The following is a 23,575-nucleotide window of genomic DNA, read 5'->3' as shown; positions in this document are numbered from 1 at the left end:
CTTTTAAAGAAATACACACATCCTTTGTTCTTCTCTACAGCTCAATATTCATCAGTTGATGAAATGATGTGTGTGCATATATATACCTGTTTAGATATACGTGTATATACAGATACATATATACCTCTTTAGACATAGTCATCTAAGTAACAGCAAATACGTATATGTATACACATAAACGTATATATACACACACACACATACACATATAGACGGAGTCTGGCTCTGTCACCCAGGCGGGAGTGCAGTGGCGCGACCTTAGCTCACTGCAACCTCGGCCTCCCAGGTTCAAGCAATTATCTGGCTCAGCCTGCCAAGTAGATGGGACTACAGGTGCCTGCCAACACACCTGGCTAATTTTTGTATTTTTAATACAGACGGGGTTTCATCATCTTGACCAGGCTGGTCTTGAACTCCTGACTTCGTGTTCCACCCGCCTTGGCCTCTCAAAGTCCTGGGATTACAGGCGTGAGCCACTGCACTCGGCCGAAGTGATGTATATTAATTTTTTTTTTTTTGAGAAGGAATCTTGCTCTGTTGCCAGGCTGAGTGCAGTGGCACGATCTCGGCTCACTGCAACCTCCGCCTCCCAGGTTTAAGCGGTTCTTCTGCCTCAATCTCCAGAGTAGCTGGAATTAAGGTGCAATTATCTGGCTCAGCCTGCCAAGTAGATGGGACTACAGGTGCCTGCCAACACACCTGGTTAATTTTTGTATTTTTAGTAGAGACGAGGTTTCACCATGTTGGCCAGGCTGGTCTCGATCTCTTGACCTCATGATCCGCCTGCCTCGTGCTCCCAAAGTTTTGGGATTACAGGCATGAGCCACTGCGTCTGGCCAATGAAATGATGTATATTAATCTTTCCCATTAATTGAAACCTCTTAGACTATTCTCACCCAAAGCAAAAACAGGGATGGGTAGGAATTTCCTATCCCAATCCCTTTGTGGTAATTTTATATACACTTATCTAAGGGTATATTTGTTTTGGATTATTTTTCAAAATAAGCTATTCTGGTTTCAGGGAATAGTTACTCCTCTAAAAATATGCTGGCAACTTTATTTCTATAAAACCTTCCAGCAAAAAAGGCTGTTATATGCTCTAAATATTTTCATTTTGTTTAACAGTTTAAGCTTACAGGGATGAGGCAACTTTCAAGAAGTTTTATGAAGTTAGATGCAGAGGCACCAACTTGCACATATTATATATAACTAGAATACACCAGAAAAAAAAAACAAAACAAAACTCTCATGGTTCCTATACTAGGGAAAGGTTTCTTATTAAAGAAGTGTTAGGCAATCAATTGCACATACTTCATAAAACTTCATAATGATGGGATTAAATGTGACTGTATACTAGTAATTTCCAAATCCTGTGAAAGAGCTTCTGACATCTGAAATATTTCAATAAACTGGTATACTTATATTATGAAATACAACGCAGTCATGAAGAAAATGAGGTAGATCTACATATACTGATACAGAATATACTCCAAAAGGCATTTTAACAAGGCTGCAAAATATACATGATTCCAATTATATTTTTTCTCTAACAGTGAAAAAAACATGTATTTTAAGTGACTATACATACGTAAATAAACAGAAAAATACGTAAAAAGACACACAGGTAGATCGGTGAAAGCCTTTGCTTTAACTGTTGGAATTTTTCCTAGTGAGATTAAATTACTTATGTAACTAATACATTTTATGATACTAAAAATGAAAATACAATACAATTATGCACTGTTTGATGACAGGGATATGTTCTGAGAAATGCATCATTAGGTGATTTTGTCATTGGTCATACATCGTAAGAGTGTACTTACAAAAACCTAGGTGTACAGCCTACTACACACCTATAAGCTAAAAGTTATAGCCTATTATTCCAATGCTACAAACCTGTGTGGCATGTTACTATACCAAATACTGCAGGCAACTGTAACACAACAATAAGTATTTGTGTATCTAAACATATTTAAGTATAGAAAAGGTACAGTAAAAATACTGTATAAAATATAGTACACCTGTATAAGGAACTTACATGAATGCAGCTTACAGGACAGGGAGTTGCTCTGGGTCCATCAGTGAGCAAGTGACTGATGAGTGAAGGTGAAGGCCAAGGACAGTACTATCCACTACTACAGACTCTATAAGCATTGTACACTTAGACTACACTAAGTTTATCTTAAAAATTTTCTCTCTTCATTAATAAATTAACCTTAGCTTACTATAACTTTACTTTATAAACTTTAAAATTTAACTTTTTTACCCTTTTCTACTAACAGTTTAAAACAAAAGCACACTGTACAGCTGTGCAAAAATGTTTTTTCTTTATACCATTACTCTATAAGCTTCTATTTTTAATTTTTTAATTTTTAAACTTCTTTGTTGAAATCTAAGACACATACACATTAGCCTAGGCCTACACAGGGTCAAGATCATCAATATCACTGTTTTTCACTGTCACATCTTTTTCCACCGAAAGCTCTTCAAGGGCAACAACATGCATGAAACTGTCATCTCCTATGATAACAATGCCTTCTTCTGGGTAACTCCTGAAGGACCTGCCTGAGGCTGTTTTACAGTTAACTTTTTTTAAGCAGAAGGAATATAATCTAAAACAGTAAGAAGCATAGTAAATACATAAACCAGTAACATAATTGTTTATCAAGTATTATGTACTGTACATAATTGTGTGTGTGTTTTTTTTTTATGACTGGAAGGTTATATAAAACCAGATTGGTAATAGGCTGGTTTATATCAGCATCAAAACCAACATGTGAGTAATATATTGTATTACCATGTCAGGACAGCTGCAATGCCACTAAATAGGAATTTTTCAGCTCCACTGTAATCTTATGGGACCACCATCATACAGGCATATATGCAGACCACTGTTGACCAAAATGGTATGTGTTATATGGCTGTACTTAGGTAACTTTAAAAGTTGTAAAAACTATTACCAGTTGGCTACTAATAAAACTTAGATGTATGATAAGCATGAAACTAACCAACAACTTTTAAATGTTTATGTAAGCAAATGTTTCCAACTTTATTAGATTCTATAGTTTTCTAACTTGAGAGGATGACCATTATTTTAAATAATTTGGTATCCTCACTAAATCACATTCTATAGATAGCTCAAGTCTTTAAATCCCTAGAGCAAAATGTCTCTCTACATGTAAAGGCACAAGTGCAGGAGCAGAGCAAAGTGGTCTCCCCTCTCCTGCCAATGCAACATGAGCACATTGGGTGCAGAGTGCATAGTAGCTATAGTAGTTACACTGGTTAAGGCCTTCACCCAATCACCCGACCACCTGCAACCCAGCCTGTAGCATTTCTACTCTTCCTGTTGAAACAGATGAGGAAGGTGACCCGCTGAGAGATCAAGTGACTGAAATTTGAAAAATAAATAACACCTGTAGTTCCCAATGCTGTTAAATCATTAGATTCACATGGGAAAGTTAAAAAACAAACAACAACAACAAAAAACCCCAACACTTTTATTACAGGTTATTTCAAACACAGAAAAAAAGTTGAGAGAAGTATATGATAAAACTCATATGCCCGTCATCCAGCTTTAAACAATTAACTCAAGGGCAATCCTGTTAAATTTATATTCTCCTCTGAAGCTTGTAATCTTCAGTATAACAGGGAAAACACTCATCACTATTTCTATTTACCATATAAGTCCAACAAGGCTTTTTTATTTCCTTTATTTTCATGACACTTGAAGAATAATTTAGAGAGCAAAAAGACAGCAGGAAAAAAAACTTTGTTAAAAATTTTCATAAGAAACACAGTAAACCTGAATTTCAATTCCCAGTTTCCCTAAAGTTACGTACACCAAAAATGGGCATGACCTGAGTACAAATAATTGCTTATTAACTTCATGTATGAATCTACAACATATCCATCTTGTAAATACCATTTCCAGATTTCAGATATATCTCAAATTGGTTACAGCTTGTCATTATTCCTGCTTTTTTCTTTTTGCATTTGCATCACCAAAACACAATGTTTGAAGGAATGTTTAAGCCTTTCATGACTTATTTTGATGAAAAGAGGACAACAATCTTCTTTGCTCCATAATTTGTAACACATTTTCATTTTTAGATTACAAACAATTCAAATGGTCAACCCAATAATTTCTTTTTTGCATTTTCTTCCAAATCACCTTTGTATACACATCTGCCCTTAGCATCTGTCCACTTAGAAACAGTATCAAATAAATTAGGATTCAGACCTCATAAAATATGAAAAAAATACTGGCATATATCCTTTTAGCAAAAAGGGATGGTGTGTGTTGTTCTTGCCTGAAGTCCTTTCCACTGAATGACTAACTGGATGAGAATACTATATTCTTCTGAAAAGAGCCAGATAGTAAATATTTTCGGCTTTGCAAGCCATAGGTCTTTGTCACAACTACGCAACTATGCTGCTGTAGAGTGAAAGTAGTCATAGAAAATAGATACAGCAATAAGCAAGGTAATACTACAATAAGAATTAAGAAACATGTAGGCTTGTGCTACATTAAGACTTAAAGTCTTAGGAAAGTCTTGCTGGAATCCTAATTCCATCGTAATTATTTTATTCTTTTGAGCATACTTGAGAATTGAAGAGTAATATTAAAATAATTCCTAAAATAATGAAAGAGGAGAATGTTTTGAGAAAGAGCAATATGTGACCACTAAAATCCCAAAATGTATTTTAAGTTTACAAAAGTGTCCAATAGACCAATGTGGTAATTTCAAGATCAAATAAACTTCATGAGAAATATAGCTCAGTTTTCTTTATTCTTTTGAAGTTCCCTAAGAAAGAATAAGTCATGAAATTTCAATCCTTACAAACAGAACTGCTCGACATAATTCAGAAATGAAAAATGGTCCAGTGAGTCCTGATTGTACAGGACACATACACTGACACATACTGCCAATTAAGTGACTTTGATTCAGTAGATAATTATGGGGTGTGAGATTTTGTAAAAGCAAAAAAAATCTCCAGGGTCTTTTTGTTTTTTTTAATGTCAGGTTTGGGAACTACGAGGCCAGTGGTTCTCAAAGGATATATAGCCCCCTAAGTAGCAGCATCAGCATCACCTCAAAACTTGTCAGAAATGAAAATTCTTGGGCTCCATCTCACACTACTGAGTCAGATATTCTGCACCATGTGAAGAGCAGCAAAATTTATCTTTCAGGTGATTCTGATGCCAGCTAACTTTTGACTTCATTAGCCTAAGACACGTCCCTCCCAACCACCAAAGTTGGACTAGGGAGTACCACACGATGTCAATCAAATTTATTGAGATTTAGGGGTCCTAATGTCTGGTTCTTATTACCGCTTTTATGTGTTAAGAAGAGTCCTGTAATGATTTCATGACTAATAATTTAGCTGCACATGGCTAATTCTTGCTGATAACCCATTCTTTTTCTGCCTTGCTATGCTACTTAGACTATCTATGGCATAAAAATTATAACATATACTTCCTTGAGTTTTAGTTTAGAAGAAAATAACATTGATGGATACACTGTAGTTGAGAATACTAGAAGAAATAACACACAAATTAATGGTTTTTGGCATACTGTAAAAGTGCAATAAAAGGTGTTATTGTTAATTATTGAAACATACTGTTCTCTAAACTTAAATTTGTGCTTTCCCTTCATCAAAGTTTTTCTCATTGCAAGTTACACTTACACATTGTAGAAAATAAAAATAATAAAAACAACCAATCAATTTGGAAACCCAGATAAACTAACATTTTGATTATATCCTTCCAGTCCTTTTTGGCTTTTTTTTTTTTTCTTTTTTTTTGGTCTCAGTCATTATTTCTTAAATAATACAAATACATAATACAATTTTACAAAAATTGTGCTACAGGATATTTGTGACTTTCTAGATGAAATATTAGAGCTACCCCACCCAGCCGCAGATAGCACTCTAGCATTCCCTTAATAGAGTATAGGTTCAAATAATAAAGTCCACACACTGGCTAAAAAGTTCAAGTTCAGAGTTTCAATCAATTTTCATCGTAAGGATGAAACTGAGTTTTACTTAACCTGTGTCTTTTTAAGAGAATGGGCCACCTCCAATACATCCTCTCTTGAACATTTTTTAACACTTCTAACGTTCTGTATCATGAAATCATGATGGCTGAAACAAAATCTACAGGTGCTTTTTAAAAAGCAAGTCCCTAAGTGATTGTTACCCATACCAAAATGAGAATTGTGCTGCTATAATCTGTTCTTACTGAGTGCTATGCCAACCCTGGACTAGGATTAAATTGCAATTAAATTCTACAGTGTACAAAATTTTTATCAGTCTGTCTAGAAATAGAAAGAGAACTCTTTCATGGTAGAGCAGTACTGTGCTCACATTGCTTTTTCTAAAAACCAAACTACTTTCAAACAAAGAATTGAGGCAATTTGCAGTAAGTTTTAAATATGAGTCATGGAAATATTAAGATAACAGCATGTATAGGCAATAATAAACATGCCATAAAATAAAGAGCAATATACAAAACAATCAAACATTATTACATTTGGCTATGAGGTTCCTAATAAACAGGGCAAAATAAATAGTGAAATATAATAAAATCATTATCATCTGATAAAAGGCTGCATGGTACTTTTCCCAAACGTAATGGATGACTTCAACAACATTTTTTTTTTTGAGATGGAGTCTGGCTCTGTCGCCCAGGCTGGAGTGCAGTGGCCGGATCTCAGCTCACTGCAAGCTCCGCCTCCCGGGTTTACACCATTCTCCTGCCTCAGCCTCCCGAGTAGCTGGGACTACAGGCACCCGCCACCTCGCCCGGCTAGTTTTTTTGTATTTTTTAGTAGAGACGGGGTTTCACCGTGTTCGCCAGGATGGTCTCGATCTCCTGACCTCGTGATCCGCCCATCTCGGCCTCCCAAAGTGCTGGGATTACAGGCTTGAGCCACCGCGCCCGGCTCAACAACATTTTCTTATTAAATATTTCAAATTGTTTCTTCAAGTGAAAACTTTCTTATTAACTGTAAAAACGATATAACTTCATAGGCATCTCCTCAGGGGTAAACTAATGAGGCAATTTTTCTTGATATCTAAGTTAATCAATTCAGTGTTGATTTAGATGGAAGTCAAGTTTGAGAGAACCATCCTACCTTTTCAGCTATCAATTATCTCAAGAGGGGTTTTAACCAGAGGACAGTAGTCAACTCAAAACACTCTGTAAATAGGCTAACTTGTATTTTTCTTGAAAACGGTAGAGAATTGCAGCTTAGAAAAAAAGCAGGTGTTACCACAATCACCTCCATCTTTTGTTTTGAGTTGGAGTCTTGCTCTGTCTCAGAGGATGGAATGCAGTGGCACGATCTTGGCTCACTGCAACCTCCACCTCCCCAGTTCAAGTGGTTCTCCTGCCTCAGCCTCCTGAGTAGCTGGGATTACAGGCCTGTGCCACCATGCCCAGCTAATTTTTTTTTGGTATTTTTAGTAGAGGCGGGGTTTCACCATGTTGTCCAGGCAGGTCTCCAACTCCTGACCTCAAGTGATCCACCTGCCTCGGCCTCCTAAAATGTTGGGATTACAGGTGTCAGCCACCGCACCCAGCCAATCACCTCAATCTTATAAGAGCTTAATCATCTTGGCCCTGTTTCACTGAAACAGATTTTTAAGAATCCTCTTCTGGTAGAGACGACTATTCTCTATCCACATGTTATAATACATACATCTGCTATAACTATTCTTTAAAATTAACTCCCAGGAAACTGATTGAATTAGCCCATTAAATGATATTAACTATTTTTATTCTCCATCTGACCACTGGAACACTGGCTCAAAATAATGAGCTTTGTTTTGGCATAGCTATTGGGTTTTTTTCCACCATAAAGATACAACACTTTCTGCTCATTCCTGACCCTTGATAGTAAATTCATGCCATTAGCAAAATCTTAATGATTTTCCTATTTGCTGTAAAAAATATTAAGTATCTATCACGCATACCTAAAAGCAATATGGGATTATTTAATCCTAAGTGGAAAAGGAAGCAGGACCATGTCAAAAGACCTATCACATTCCTTTTGATATTGAGCAAGCCATTCCTTCAGACAACTGCCACTCGTTCTATTCCTAAATGAGAAATCAGGACAACTTTTAAACAGCAAAAGATTTAGAATTCATGCCTAGTTCATAAGATTCTGTTTCCACTGCATCAAGAGGTGACAGATCAATAAAAGCTCTGAGAAACCTAATAATCTTGGCTTATTTTCAGAAATAAAACAATGTAAAAACGTACACTGATAAAATGAGTAACTAAAAAGTATGTTTTCTCATGCAAGAAGTTGACACGAACAGACAAAAGTTTCCATGCAATATCTAAGGAACCAACTTCTTTGCAATTTGAAGATAAAGGGTTCATGTTTCTTTCCCCTTCTGCCAAAATAAGGTACACTATACTTAGTGTCACCATAAGGGTGATTAGCCATAAAGTGGTAGATTAGAGGGTTTAGGAAAGATTGGGAGAGGGGAGGACATGTGTCATAGTATCTCAACCACCTATCTACAGTGACCAAATCAAATGATTTAATTTAAAGCGATCATATCAAACGACTTACTTGACTCATTTGATCGAATGTAGAGTGATTAAGTTTGATCTCCCCTCCCCAATTTAGAGTGATCAAAGCAAATTGGAGTAAAATATGCTGGACAGGTAAAGTTTTTAACTCTTCAGAGTCATTTTGGTGGAGAGAAATATAGAATAACCTTTTTCTCTGGAAACCTGTGAACTATAGCATTCTACAGACACTGTAGAAACTGAGGTCTGACTCATTAACCTGTGCAAGGATTAAAAGAAAGGTGCACATAAAAATATTTGAACTTAAATTCCTCCTGAAGCCTACGTAAGACATTATTTACCTTCGCTAAGTTAGTGCAGAAGTTCTTTTGTTTTTAAATTCCTGAGAAGAGTTGTGGGAAGCCTCTTCCAGAAGGTAATTAGAAAATGTTAAATATTCTTTGGACCTGAGTCACATGCAGTTGCGTTAAAAATGTATTACTAGTGTGTGTGGTATATACACACACCAGTACCCATTAAAAAATTATTATTGTTTTAGACAGGGTCTCACTCTGTCACCCAGGCTGGAGTGCAGTGTAACAATCACGGTTCACTGCAGCCTTAAACTTTCCAGCCTCCCAAGTAGCTGGGACTATAAGCATGAGTGAAACCACACCTGCTAATTTTATTTTTTGTAGAGACAGGGTCTCACTATGTTGCCCAGACTGGTCTCGAACTCCTGGGCTCAAGTGATTCTACTGCCTCAGTTTCCCAAAGTGTTGGGATTACAGATGTGAACCACTGCACCTGGTCCATTAAAAAATTATACCAAATATACCATATATGTATACACATACTTCACATATATAAAGGTAATCTAGTAACATTTATCACCAACATATGCAAATGAAAAACATAAGACTGAATCACTGCACATAGACATATATTAAGTATTTTATCCCAAATTTAGTTCAAACATGATCTGGAAACACAAAAGTGAACTCAAAACCAAGGCAAGCGACAATTAATTCCATACCTAATAATCCAGTGTCTATAACATCTTCATTTTTCAAATTGTCAGCATGCAACTCTGCAAATACAAAGAGGGACTTAGGTAGGAAAGTAATATTGTAATTTGAAAAGTACCTCAAGGGCTGTGAAGGCACTGAGAAGCTGTGGAAAGTACTCTGGAGTCACATAAAGAACTGGGTTCAAATTCTGATTCAATTTACCAACTATATGACCTTCAGCAAGCAAGTGAATGTGTTGACCACTAAGGGAGCCAACAGCCATATACTGTACATAGAATGAGAGTACTGTTTATTCCCGAAGGTAGTTGTAAACACTAAAGGGCATACTAGGCAGAGTTCAGTTCCTTTCTCCATTCTTCAAAATAAGCACGGTACAATGTCCTCTGCAATGGAATTCCACTTATCATGGTTTTGTGACTTTATGATACAAAGGCAAGGTCTCCGAGCAAAAGAGAAACAAACCACCTAGGAGACAAAACTATCAGGATTGCAAAAAAAGGTAAAAAACGGGGGAGGGGAATGATAAAGAAATGAAACATTGGCAGTCAACCATTTAAGACTGACAGTTTGCATTTTATGCACATTCACAGCTTACTATTTTATGAAGAGGTAAAACCTACATCAACTGGCCAATGTGTCTCCTGTATGAAAATCAAGCATTGTAAGGTTTCAGATGCCATGCCATCTGCAGCCCACTAAACTCTGGGAAGCAATGAAGACAAATAAAAAATGGAGTTAAATAGATTTAATTATATTTAATGAGGTACAAATATAACACTTCATTGACAATGTTTTGGGTGCTTTTCATACAAGAAAGTTCTTTTGTTTTTTTTTTTCAGTAACGTGGCAAACGTCACAAACTAGTAAGAATGGAAATTTAAACTTAACTCTGCTTCCTTCCACTATAACATACACTAGCCAACTAAATTATACAACCGTACGCCTTGCAATAAACTTTCAACCGGCCAGTATTTCAACTTTTATTATTTTCCTCTAATAAAATTATCAGAGGAAGAGTGGACTATACTTCCTGCAACAGAACTCTGTGCACTGCATCTGGACACAAACTTAAAAACTGAAAGGCTAATTATTTTACGTATAAAAGTAGAAATTTGGACCATGCGATAAAAATCTTTGTCCCTCAGGATTCTGTGTAGAGGAATTGGTGGACAGCACATCTTTATTTGTGGATGAAGGCCACTGAACATAGATAGCCTATTTTAATTATATGCACTTTTCACAGTCTCCTTTTAATGGTGGGTGTTTCGCCTTTTGTTTAATCTTGACAGTATTTCATCCCCCGTGTTTAAGGACTTGAAGATATTTCTTCAAGAGTACCCATTTAATCAAAAGATCCTTTTTAAAAATGGGTCTCCTGATCACGGATCAGGACGCTCCACTTACAAAAGGGCTGGAAAGCAAAGTAAGATGCAAATGAGGACTCTGGGTGAAAGCAGCTGCCACCCTGCGGGCTTAGGCAGCACGAAGGGAGAAGGGTGGTGGCAAGAGCCACACCCTGACTCAACTTTACTCTGGACAGACTTTCAAGGCCTCGGCTTCAATACCTTTAACGATCAAGTAGGCGATGGCGAGGAGGAAGGCGAGAAGGATGGCGAAGAGCAGCGAGCAGAGAATAGAAAGGACCTGGACCGGCCACCGCCGAGGCTGGGTTCTGCTGCCCGCGGCCGCGGGAAAGATACCATTGCGCTTATCTGGCAGGACAGGCGACCCGTCCCCGTCCGGCGGGAGCAGCGAGCCCTTTCTGGGCTCTGACCACGCCCCAGCCGAGAACTCCGCCCGCAGGTCGCGGGCCACTTGGTCGCATCCCTCCTCCTCGTCGACTTCGCCTTCACCCCAACTGTCCCCCTGAGTAAAGGAGGAATATGTTGGCCCAGCCACAGGGCCCGGGGTCCCGGGACGGCGGCGCCGCAGAGCCGACCGCCACCCGCTCTCCGCTAACGACATGGCGCGAAACACAGGGAAACCCGCGGAGTACGAGCCTCTCCCACCTGCCCCGCCCCGGGTCCGCAACAGCCAATCCGCGGCCGTGGCCGCTACCACCATGCCTCAGAACCCAGGGGTAAACCACGGAGAGTAAGGTTGGGCGGCGGGTTGCAAAGGAAGTCGTAGGGCCTGAGGAGAGGTGGGATGCGCTTGGACCAGAGCTCGACCCCAGGGCTGTAGCCGGAAGGGGGAGCAGGAAAGCGCGCAGCGAGAAGTGGGCGGAGGCCGAAGGCGGCCGAGTAGCCACTCCCTGCGGCGCTTCATCCCTGCCGCAGAACTCCGCCACTGCCGCGTCACCAACGGGAGCGTGAGACCCGACAGCCCCAAAGCCGTATCTTTTCGACGCCGGGTCCTAGCGCCCGCCCGCGCCTTCCGACACATTCCCGAACCTATTTGCCTTCTCCCTTCTTCCCCTCTACGCTCACACTCTTCTCCAGGTTCCCCTATTAAGAAAGGGCAGCTCTCTGCCTGGTACTCTCGCAGTGCCTTCACTGCTCACCCCATCTCCCTTTAGTGTGGTTCTCCCCACCCGTACCACAACTTCCCTCACGCTACTCGACACGCCTCCTTCCTCCTCCGCCCAGGCGCGCGCTCTCCACCTGGTGCGTACCGAGCTCGAACCCTCTCCTCGGAACCCCTCCTTTCGCCTTCCCCGCCCCCTCCCCTCCGCCTCGAGCACTGCGCGCGCGCATTCGGTCCCAGCCACCGCTAACACTAGAGGCTGCTTACCCCCGCCCCCTCCACCCTACCCCTGGCGGCCTCAGGTTTGTGGGGCGTACGTAACTCGGGCGGGGAGGGGGAAGGTGGCAGACCCCACTGCCCCACCCCCTACGGGGTGAGGCGGTCTAAGCTCGGGAAGCTGGGACACGGTTGTCTTCCCTTCCCCTGGGGAAGTTGGTAGAGTTTTCCCGACGGAGGACTCGGCGCAGAAACTTCCTCCGTCCTCCCCCCGCCCCATGCAGGCGACGCCGAGTGAGGCTGAGGCTGCGGGCGAATCGCCGCAGAGTTGCGTGTCGGCCGCGCATTCTGATTGGACAGCGGGGAAGCCCGTCAGCCTGTTGGCCTCGCTGATCCCGCCCCGTAGCGCAGGGCAGCCTTTAACCTTTAGCCCCAGTGGGCGCCAGCCACTCAGATCGCTTCTTGTTGGTATGTGTAGCGGCAGTGGCCGCCGGCGGAGCAGTCTGAGCCCGACGATGAGGCCGGGGACGGGAGCTGAACGTGGAGGCCTCATGGTGAGTGAAATGGAGAGCCATCCTCCCTCGCAGGGTCCTGGGGACGGGGAGCGGAGATTGTCCGGCTCAAGCCTCTGCTCCGGCTCTTGGGTCTCTGCTGACGGCTTCCTGAGGAGACGGCCCTCGGTAAGGGATCAGTGGGGCAGGGGGAAGGCGGCACAATGAAAAACGGAGTGAGAGAAACAGGAAGCTTTCTCCGAAAGGAGAAGAAGATAAGAGTGGACGAAGGAAGAACTCGAGATGGTGGGATATGTTCTGAGGGAGAGAAGTGGAGGGTGGGGATGCACAAAGAAGGATGTGAGACCCTGGAAGTACCCCGTAGGCTTGGCCTAGACAGATGCGTGGTGAAGGTGCTGGCTCTTGGGCGGGATGAGCGTCTTGGAGCTTTAGGCCCGATTTAGCTGGAAGGGGGAGGGAGGGGCTTGATTCTGTAAGACTTTAACAGCGGCTGCCAAAATTTGTTTTCATTACTTGTGGGGTCGTCTGCATGGGGAACTGTTAGGACAACTGACAGGAGATAATTAGCTGGTTTTAATTTAAAACATGGAACAATGGACTCATCGGTAAAGAAAGTAGTTGTCTTTTTAAATTGCGTTGAAAGGGATGAATTAGTTGTTTGCATTTAGTGTCCGTGAGTAACAGAACCTCAGTCTTTAAAAATGTATTTTTGGCAGAAGGAATTTTACCTGTCTTAAAGGTTATGTTAGGAAATAAGTTTGTTAGGAGTGAATTGTCCCTGGGTGGCACTACCGTTTGTGTTTTATAAGACTGACTTTCACCTGAGTTAATATGATAGAGCATTTTAAAGTTTAAAATCAGTAGTGTTATAAAATAACAATAGCTGGCTATTTTTTATATTTGCATGAGATAGAAGAATTGTTGTTTTCACTGTAACAGTTTTAAGTTAGTATTCAATATTTTAAGTTAGTATTCAATATGTATCCTCCAAGCTTAGCAAGCCAGTTAGTAGCTGATTAAGTCAATGCTTAAAAAAAAGAGAAAACCTATGATCCAGCTGTCCAGTAATCATCTTAACTTTTCCCGTTTTCTTGCGGAATTTGCAAGCTCGTTTTAAATACTAGCAGAATGCATTTTGTTTAAAACAAGGTATAGATTAATCCAGTGACGTTATTATGCATAAGCTTAATATTAGGTTGCTTCAGATAACTGATTTGTTGAAATGAGATTTTTGAGAAGCGTTTAGTATTATTTGCTCATTTAAAAACGTTCGTTGTTTTTCAGATGGGGCACCCTGGCATGCATTATGCCCCAATGGGAATGCACCCTATGGGTCAGAGAGCGAATATGCCTCCTGTACCTCATGGAATGATGCCACAGATGATGCCCCCTATGGGAGGGCCACCAATGGGACAAGTAAGAATGCTTTTATTTTATTTTGCATTTATTTATTTGTTTTTGCCTCAGGTATTCTGTCAAGATTTCAAAATCTAGGTCAATAGTTATAGCTGTTTAAGGATTAGTTTATGCCCGAATAATTTTAAATAAGCCAAATGTTGAATCATGACTGTAACGGAAATTTGAATGTAATGAAAAAGTCTCCTGAGAAATTTACTGATTACCTCAAGACTAAGAATTTTTTTTATTATTATTTAAAAGTAAAGTGTGCGTCCAGGCTTTTATTTTTAATGATTATTTTTTCAAGCATGCCAATTGAAGTTAATGGTCTAAAAGTAAATATTATCTGATACAGCAACATAACTGATTTTGGTAGACCATGTAAATAAATAGAATCTGAAAATAGCAATTGTTTTGGTTTAGAGCGAATTTTATTCCTGAAATATCTTCCTCTGTGTGTGTTGGAGGAGAGTGAGGGAGGGTGGGGGGTTTGTGCTCTATAATTCTGATTCTTCATAGGACAGTGCCAGTAGGTACTTCATTTTCCACTTACACTATTTTTTTTTTAATGCTTATTGCTTCTACACTCCTGCTTATGAGCTGTCCCTTCCATCTCTAGCATAAATTGTAAATGGACATTTTGTAGAAGTGATTTGGATCAAAAGGTTTTAATGCTGATTCAGTGATTTCGGTAGAACTGAGTTTCTAGAGAAGCATCCAAGAAAGGTAACAGGTTCAGTTACCATGAGTAATTTTGTGCTCCATGTTAAGTTCTATATAGATCTTTAGGTGGCTGGGTTATTTCCATTTGAGTATTTCCATAAATCATCAAAAATTTAGGCTAACAAAATATTTTGGAAGCCAATTTCATGTGATCTTTTGCTAATTAGTACTGTTTGATAATTGTTTAAGCTTTCATGGTTAAAGTTATTGGTGAAATTGCAGTGGGAAAAGGAGCTTGCTATGTGTCTGTCTCTTACTTAACCTTAAGAGTAGAAGGGCTTAATGTCAAGTGATTTTCCTCTTTTTTTTTTAATTTGGAATGTTGCCCTTAATTTTGTTTAAAAAAAAAAAAAACAAAAAACCTTTATTCAAAGGCACCAGCCCCAAAAGATTCTGCTTGCAGGAGTTCTTTAAATAAAAGAGCCTTTTATTCTGTGACTTTAGAATAACACAAATTTTAAAACTCTCTAGGTGATGGAGAAACAACTTTGATTCCTCTTCTGTTTCTTTCCATCTCTAAGCAGCAAGGAGCTCTTCTTGTTTTCTTGGTAGAGCTGCTCTAACTAGATAATGAGCTTTAAAAATATTTATTCTTTAAATGCTCTGGTTCTTATTTAAAATTAGTTTCTTTCCACAGAAAGATAAAATAAAACAATTTGCTACTGCCAGATGCTTCTCTCTTTTCTGGGGCCTTCTGTTTCCATTGGGCCAATCAAGGTAAGTTTTGCAAGGGATTGACCTGCTTACCCTTGCTGTAATGGTGCTATTGCACTACCAAAACCAAGATACCAGCTAGTCATATTTCTAGTAAAAAAAAAAAAAAAAAAAAAAATGCAGATTTTATTTTTTAAAAGTACTTTCATGTATCTCATTGACATAAGCTGGTCACAGTTTGCTTTATGGCCCTTTCTCTGTAGCTATATCAGTGACCATCTTTCTAGTAAGTTTACTTGGTATACATCCATTCAAATAACTGATTTTTTTTGTGTTGTTTCCTTCTACTTTTTCCTAGGCTAATAATACGCCATGTGCCTTTAAGTAGACCTAATTATTTAGATGTTTAGAATTCTTCTCCCTCTGAAGGCTCCTGTTAGTATAATAAATAAATGTTTTAGTAGGAGTTATGCTCTGAAAGTCCCAAAAGAATCTCCACTGTTTTTGTAAGATTTATATAATTCCCTTTTTCTAACAAATATGGGGCCCAAATCTTGGGGAAAAAAAATTCTTATTTTAGCTTTAAAACGGACTGGGAGAGCATGGATAATTTGAATTCTCAAATCGGAAATCTTACTTGAAACTCTGTAAACATTGCTTTAAAAATTAAAGGTGATAATAAATAGCACAATTGATCTTTTTCCTGCATTATTTCTTCTGCCACTCTCAGAAGTACTCAGAAGTAGTAAGTGGTCAGAAGATAATTGAGATGAAGCAGGATGTCTGTCTGTATCATTTACAGTTGTGACAGTTGGGAGGGTTCTGCCATACAATTTTAAAAAGTCAGTTCATAAATTCTTTAGACTTTGGGACTGAAGGTTATGAAATCCTTCATGTATTGAGTGGTTTTCATGAACATCTCATGCTGGGACTAGCTGAAGACTAAAATTGGTGGCAGTCTTACTTGCCAAATAATTGTGGTCTTTGGAATGTTACCAATATGACATGAAATTATAAAACTTGTTTGTAAAATAATATGCAGACTGGATAGCTTAATGATGTACGGAAGCCAGGGTTCATAATTTCTCAAATGCATCAAGCTATTTAGCTTAAAGAAGTAGTGTGTTCAAATTTTTTTTTTCTTATTCATGAGATGACCTAGAGTGCCATCTCATGCATTTAGGCTGACTCTTAGTAGTAATAAATATTTGATGATTATCAAATTGAGCTTAATATTCTTTCAGGTTTATTTCAGTTTTCTATCTTGTAGATTAAATTTGCCTCTTACTCTATAGAACTTTATAGGAAAGTCATAATTTTAGAGTTATAGGATCTTATAGCTGAAAGAGACCTTACAGATTGTTTAAAGCTTTAAATAATATGTGATTTAAGATGCTTTGAGGGATCACTGGTTAAAAAAAAAACCATCATGTTAGTAAAGAAAGATAAAGAATTTTCCCTGCTGAATGACAGTACTCAAAAATTTCCCATTGGGAGACGGAGGCAGGTGCATCCCTTGAGCTCAGGAGTTGGAGACCAGCTTGGGCAACATGGTGAAACCCCGTCTCTACAAAAAATATTTAAAAATTAGCTGGGTGTGGTGGAGTGCGTCTGTCGTCCCAGCTACTTGCGGGGCTGAGGCAGAAGGATTGCTTGAACCTGGGAGGTCGAGGCTGCAGTGAGCCAAGATTGCACCGTACACTCCATCCTGGGTGACAAAGTGAGACCCTATCTCAAAAAAATAAAGATTTTCTGTAGCGATTTCTATCAAAATAAAATTATGTCTGAGGCTGTCTTCTTCCTCAGTGTCCATAGTAAATAATGTTTTCATGTCTTATTCTTTTGTCTTTTCTACACAAAGGACTTGCAAGTCCTGCCATCTTTATCACAGATGATTATGCCTTTGCCCCAGAGAGTCCTGCTAGCTGGCCCTTTTTTTTCCTCCCTATTTTGAGTCTTCATTTTCCTCTATCAATGAGAAGAGTACAGTAATTGAGTTAAGGTCCCTTTCAGCTCTAACAGCCTATGATTCAGTTCAGATCATTTGATAAGAGTAGATGATATCAGATTTTATGGGAAGATATGGAAATAAAAGAACAGAAAATTCCTTTTTTGGTCTTGGGTCGGTAAACTGATAAATGAATAATTGCTTTTTACAAATGAGTTTGATTTTCTTGTTCTTATATTGAGTAAGGCTGGCTCTAACAGATCTTATTTTATTTCTGTTCCTGATACCACATGAGCCCAAGTCGTCACTCTCCCGTGCCTAGGTTATTCAACAGGTTTTGAGTTCAGTTGGTTTTCTTCCTTCAAGGATGCCCCCCTGCCCCCACAAATTTTAGATTTTAGCGTGTGATCTCTTTGCCCTAGAATCTCCAGTGCTTTTCAGTGCCTTGTAACATAGTATCTAAATTCCACAGCTTAACTTTAAAGAACCTCCCCATAGTACATGTCAAAGCAGGATTCAAGGCTGCATGTCTTCACACTCCCTAATTTGAACTTAGGCTGGTCTTTGCAGAGTGTCTTGAGTGATTATATTAGTTCAGAACTTCAAACTTAGGCTGTTCTTACCCTCCTGCCCCCAGCTCAGTATCACTGTGAACTTTACTTTGCTTACCTATGTTGTACTATTTCAAATCCTGCCTTCTCCAAAAGTTTCTCAAAAATAACTTTTGCCAACATATACCTCCCCTTCAGATTATTAAAGAAAATATATGTAATCTACCCATAACTCTTACTGTTTCATTTATTTTGGCACTTAGTTATTGACTTGTTTCATGGTGTCTTATTTGCTTTAATTTTCCAACAAGTAATAGATTGTAAGCTCTTAGAGGGCAGGGGCTACGTTCTGTACTTTTTAAGAAGCCTATAGGTGCTGAGCACAGTTCTTGGCACATCATGGGTGCTCAGTAAAATACTTGTTGAATGAATGAAACAAATACACAGGTATTCTTTCCTGCAGTATAAGCCCATTAGTCAGTTAGTGTTAAATGTGACTGTTTCCAGTGGTTACTTGTGACTTTATGTTGGTACTACTTATTCTTGTTTTTAGTGTCTGCCTCTTTACTCTTAACTTTTTCATTGACAAAAATGGAAGATAAGATGAAATAAATAATTTTTGTTTGGAGAATAAAACTAAAATACTTGCATTTACAGTCGACCCTCTGTATCCAGAGATTCAAGCAACTGCAATGGAAAATAGTCTTTTAAAAGACCAACAACAAAAAAATACAAATTTTTTAAAATATGGTATAATAACTATATAGCATTTACATTGTATAAGGTATTGTAAGTAATGCAGAGGAAAAATGATAGAGTAGAATATAGGCCTTGCAGAGAAATTCAGTGTATTGGTACCTTAGACTTATCTGACTGATTTGACAAATTTATTTGTTGCTGTTCCTTCTGAATTACCCTTACTTTTGATTAGCTACAGGATCCATGCCATTGAATTGGGCATTAGCCAGTGACAAAAAAGAGAGAGAATTTTTGTTTTTTAGGTCATCTGCTCATAATTCTTGAATCTGGGTACATGTGGATGACTCAGGCAAGTGCTTTTAAAAAATATCTTAAATCAGACCTAATATGTGTAAATTCTTGACTGAATATGGTTAGATTTTTGACAAATGTTACTAGTGAGACTATAGATACGTTTATTTTCATTATCTTTAGAGAGCAGTTCATTTAGATATGAGCTCATCCATTCACAAACTAAGTGTGGAAAGATCTAAGGAGGACCACATCAGTTGAAAAGAATGACCTGCATCCCCCCGTCCCCTTTTGAAATTCAGAAGGCATAATATTTACTAAGATACTGAGAAGTCTTGCAGAAGGCTTTTACAATTTTTACTCAGTATTTCTGTTTTATTTGACCAACTCCCCCAACCCCCCCTTCCCTAGTTTCTCTAACTCCCTGGTACCTGTTTGTTTTGCTTTATGTAGCACATTGTATGAAATTAGCATTTTGTGAGAAATGCTGAATTAGGGCCCTTTATTCTTTTAGTTTGCTTTTTAGGGGAAAAAGGCAACATCAAAATAAGTTAGTAGTAACACACATATACATAAATGAAGCAGCTTGTAGAGTGCAATGAATGTATTCATTAGTGGATCAAAAGAGGGAACAAATCAATGATTAACCTTTGATTTTTAAATTAGGCTTGTTGAATATTGATGACAAAACTAATAGTAGTATTAATAGATATTGAAGATTTGAAGCTGGGCACAGTGGCTCACACCTGTAATCTCAGCACTTTGGGAGCCCGAGGTGGATGGATCACGTTAGGTCAGGAGTTCGAGACCAGCCTGAATGACGTGGTGAAACCCCGTCTCTACTAAAAATACAAAAATTAGCAGGACATGGCGGCGCACACCTGTAATCTCTGCTACTTGAGAGGCTGAGGCAGCAGAATTGCTTGAACCTGGAAGGCGGAGGTTGCAGTGACCCGAGATCGCGCTATTGCACTCCAGCCTAGGCAACAATAGCAAAACTCTGTCTCAAAAAAAAAAAAAAAAAAAAAGATTCGGTACATGTGTGTAAACCATAGCAGTGTACTAGGGATTTTGGGGGGTTTTTTTGTTTGTTTTGAGACAGTGTGTCTGTCACCCAGACTGGAGTGCAGTGGTGCAATCTCCACTTATTGCAACCTCATCCTCCCAGGTTCTCCAAGTAGTAGGAATCACAGGTGCGTGCCACCATGTCTAGCTAGGTTTTGTATTTTTAGTAGAGTCAGGGTTTCGCCCTATTGGCCAGGCTGGTCTTGAACTCCAAGTCTCAAGTGACCCTCCCGCCTTGGCCTCCTAAAGTACTGGGATTACAGGCATGAACTGCCTTGCCCAACCTGTTTTTAACCTAGAGAAATAGGTCTGTGTTGTGAAGGTTTATAAGTAGGAATTAATAGATTACATTCCTGTAGAAATTATTAGTCTTTCGTTCTCATTTTTTTTCCTTACCTTTGTTTTTGTTTTAGTCAGTACACATTTAAGTCTCTTGGGTGTGGTACCTAGTGTACAGGTGATGTATGCCCTGCTGTCAAGGAGGTCATTCCTGAGATGCCATTCTGAACTCGTTTTTGTCTTCTAATTGCTGATTTGGTTGTTATGGTATTTCTGTACGTTTGGAAATCTAGTGACTATGAATATTTTATACAGGTTGAATATCTGTAATCTGGAAACCGGAAATGCTCCAAAATCTAAAACTTTGAGTGCCAACATGACACTCAAAATAAATGCTCATTGGAACATTACGGATTTTTTAATTAGGGATGCTCAACCAATAGGTAAAAAGGCAAATATCTGCAAATCTGAAAAAATCCAAAACAATCTGGTCTCAAGCATTCCATATAAAGGCTACTAAACGTGTATTTGCTTTCTTTCGTTGTCTGGTCAAGTACTCGTACTTTATATATCACTTATTAAACAAGTTAGTCGTACTTAGCAGTTATTAAAAATGTGATTGTCGGAAGTAAATGTTCGGTGTCATGAAGTGAAAATAGCACTCAGGCAAAAGTTTTCTCAGTAAGGCAATTTACTTCTGTAGAAGGGTGCGTCTTGTAGACAGAGCCTTCCTGAGATGGACAAGGGAGGGGAAGGGATACTTACTCCTGAAGCAGCTGGTCCCCACTGTTGTGTCTTTCCCCTACTGGCTAGGATTGGACCGCACAATCTAAACTGACCCAGTTGGCTAATGTTTGAAATTGAACCCAGCTATCTAGGCGGGAAGGGGAAGGCTATCCATTATGGCACAAAGCATGTCTAGGCTTGTCAGGGTGCAGCAAGGGCAGAAAGTGTTGTTTAGAGTAGGGGTAACTATAGAAACTAGAGAAACAACCAGAAACACTGGGAGTTAAAACCTTTTGAAGAGGAATTTATCATCTCTGTCAGTTTCACCCTCTTGATTTTATAGTTTTTTTCTCTTCAAAATGTCTCAGTATATCTTGTTCTTTTGGGTGTCTAGAGGGAAGAGTTTATCTGAATAAAGTGGAGGAGAGCTCAGGAAGGTTTTGGTGAGAGCTGCTTTTAAAAGTCTGCACTAAACTACGAGTACAGCATCCTGTAAGAAAGAGTACACCTATAACGGCTGTAAGCGAAGTAAGGATTGAGGCTGTGATTCTTTTTCATTTACTGAACCACCTCTCTAGCCATCTTGAGAAAGGGTTATCGACTCCAGAATTTTTAGTTAGTTCATTGGATAAAGCAGTAAGTCCTTGTAAGGCCCTTGTTATGTTCCTAGTGAGGTGAGTGTTGTTTGGAATAAAGGTACAACAGTGAGTTTTAATCGTAACACAAACACCCCCTTTTTTGACTAATACCATATCTAGGGCCATTCTGTTTTCCCAGGCCATCTGGCTAGTGGGCCCCAATTGTTCTGTTATCCCTCTGACAGCATCCCTGGTGTAATTAATAAACCGCTGCTGATTATAATAAATGTGATTTATCCAATCTACATATTTATTAGTTGTCACGAAAATATTGACTCAAATCCTGCAGCTATTTGATCTCCAGTTTTTTTTGTTTTTTTGTTTTTTTGTTTTTTTTTTGAGACGGAGTCTTGCTCTTTCCCTCAGGCTGGAGTGCCATGGCGCGATCTCGGCTCACTGCAAGCTCTGCCTCCTGGGTTCACGCCATTCTCCTGCCTCAGCCTCCCGAGTAGCTGGGACTACAGGCGCCCGCCACCACACCCGGCTAATATTTTTGTATTTTTAGTAGAGACGGGGTTTCACCGTGTTAGCCAGGATGGTGTCGATCTCCTGACCTCGTGATCCGCCCACCTCGGCGTTTGATCTCGAATTTTAAATTTTTCTGGTACTCCTTGTGGGACTCCAGTTGCATCTAAATAAATGTGGGAGTTGAAATACCCATAAGGAGCTTCCCTTGCTTTACGATGTTTTTTTTTCTTTTTCTGGTGGATGAAATGCCAGGGTAAAAGGGGTAGCCAATTGGACTAGAGCACAAGTGCCGCTCCAGTTACTTGGCAGAGTGTCTAGTAGAGGTCCACCGCAATACCACCATACATCTACTCAGGGGCGAATGAGGGCTGACTGATTGGTAAGCTCTTGGAAAATTTTAAGTTCACTGCATCCTTTTAGGTCTCCAAGGAACAGAACGCTAAGTTTCCTCCCTGTCGTGAGAGACAGGAAGTGAACTTAGTGTCGGGAGATGGAAGCTGGATGGCCCTCGGGCTGACCCACAGGGTGTTGAACTCCGGGATATAGCAGAGAGAGAGCTTGACGCGACTTGTTACCCCAAGCTGTGGAATCCTGGAAAAGAGCTACCATACAGCGTATCCCTGGTCAACTGAAGGACCATCCTAGTGAAAAGGGGACAGTCTGGACCTCTGGTCTGCCTTGTGAACAAGTATAACAATTGCTTTTGTTTAAAGTGTGGACAGAATATTTGATCCATTCCAACCAGGCATTCGCACCTTGATATCCTGTCTCAGGGGCCAAAGTTTGTTTTAGGTTTTTAACTTCTACAATAGCTACCTTGGTCTTTTCATTAGATGAAGGAGGAACAATAGTTTTGTTGTGAGGTTTTGGAAGAAGGCTTAAGGGTGTAGGCGGTAGGGGATCAATGAAGCATATTTCAAAGGATCTGATAGGTTCTGTTCCTGACACCTCAGCCCCCATACCATAAAACCGGCTTAAAGAAGTGAACTGGCTTAGGGAAGGGGAAGAACTTTGAGGGTTTGAGATAATAACTCGTATTGGATAGTACTGGTTTAGCTCACAGCTAGGGGAAGCTGTTTCTTTAGTAAAATGAATATATGGCTTTAGGAAATTACAACTACTGGTTGGGGCAGTCCATCCGTGTGTGCTCTTTAGTGGTCTACAGAACATTGGAACAACTGTGGCAATAAAAGCTGTCTTAGCAGGGTGTGGGGGACAATACTCCCAGTTGACATTGGAGTCTTTATTGAAACCTTTCCAGACTAAATAATCCTGATTCACTAACGTCCAGTCTGAGCAGAGTCAGGAAGGACAGAGGTACTTTTTTGGGGTGGAGAGCTGTCTTTGACTTGACAAGTCTCCACAGGGTATAACAAGACA

The 23,575-nt window shown here is 39.6% G+C and overlaps 2 protein-coding genes across 15 annotated transcripts in view; one reads left to right on the top strand and one right to left on the bottom strand.

The window, feature by feature from the left end:
• Positions 1–12,244, bottom strand: part of ARL6IP6 (ADP ribosylation factor like GTPase 6 interacting protein 6) — a 45,035-nt gene extending 32,791 nt beyond the window's left edge. Inside the window, exons 1-2 of one of the 2 annotated variants that reach the window (XM_003907482.3) lie at positions 11,127–12,244; positions 9,567–9,620 (exon numbers count right to left, since the gene is read on the bottom strand). In XM_003907482.3, the coding sequence (XP_003907531.1) occupies positions 9,567–9,620; positions 11,127–11,625 (553 nt within the window). In that variant the 5' untranslated portion in view covers positions 11,626–12,244. The other variant, XM_021923626.2, reaches the window with a different exon arrangement.
• The window catches only part of PRPF40A (pre-mRNA processing factor 40 homolog A), a 67,809-nt gene continuing 56,384 nt past the window's right edge, over positions 12,151–23,575 (top strand). For 4 of the 13 annotated variants that reach the window (XM_031651255.1, XM_009182251.4, XM_009182250.4 and 1 more), the window contains exons 1-2: positions 12,186–12,797; positions 14,040–14,171. In XM_031651255.1, the coding sequence (XP_031507115.1) occupies positions 12,522–12,797; positions 14,040–14,171 (408 nt within the window). In that variant the 5' untranslated portion in view covers positions 12,186–12,521. Of the gene's footprint in view, positions 12,924–14,039; positions 14,172–15,513; positions 15,594–23,575 lie in introns of all 13 variants that reach the window. The other 9 variants (XM_031651261.1, XM_031651259.1, XM_031651260.1 and 6 more) reach the window with 7 other exon arrangements.

The sequence above is a fragment of the Papio anubis genome, chromosome 10 (assembly GCF_008728515.1).
Source record: "Papio anubis isolate 15944 chromosome 10, Panubis1.0, whole genome shotgun sequence".
Classification (NCBI taxonomy): domain Eukaryota; kingdom Metazoa; phylum Chordata; class Mammalia; order Primates; family Cercopithecidae; genus Papio; species Papio anubis.
The sequence above is the reverse complement of the archived record's forward strand: the minus strand, read 5'-3'. Positions and strand labels throughout refer to the sequence as shown.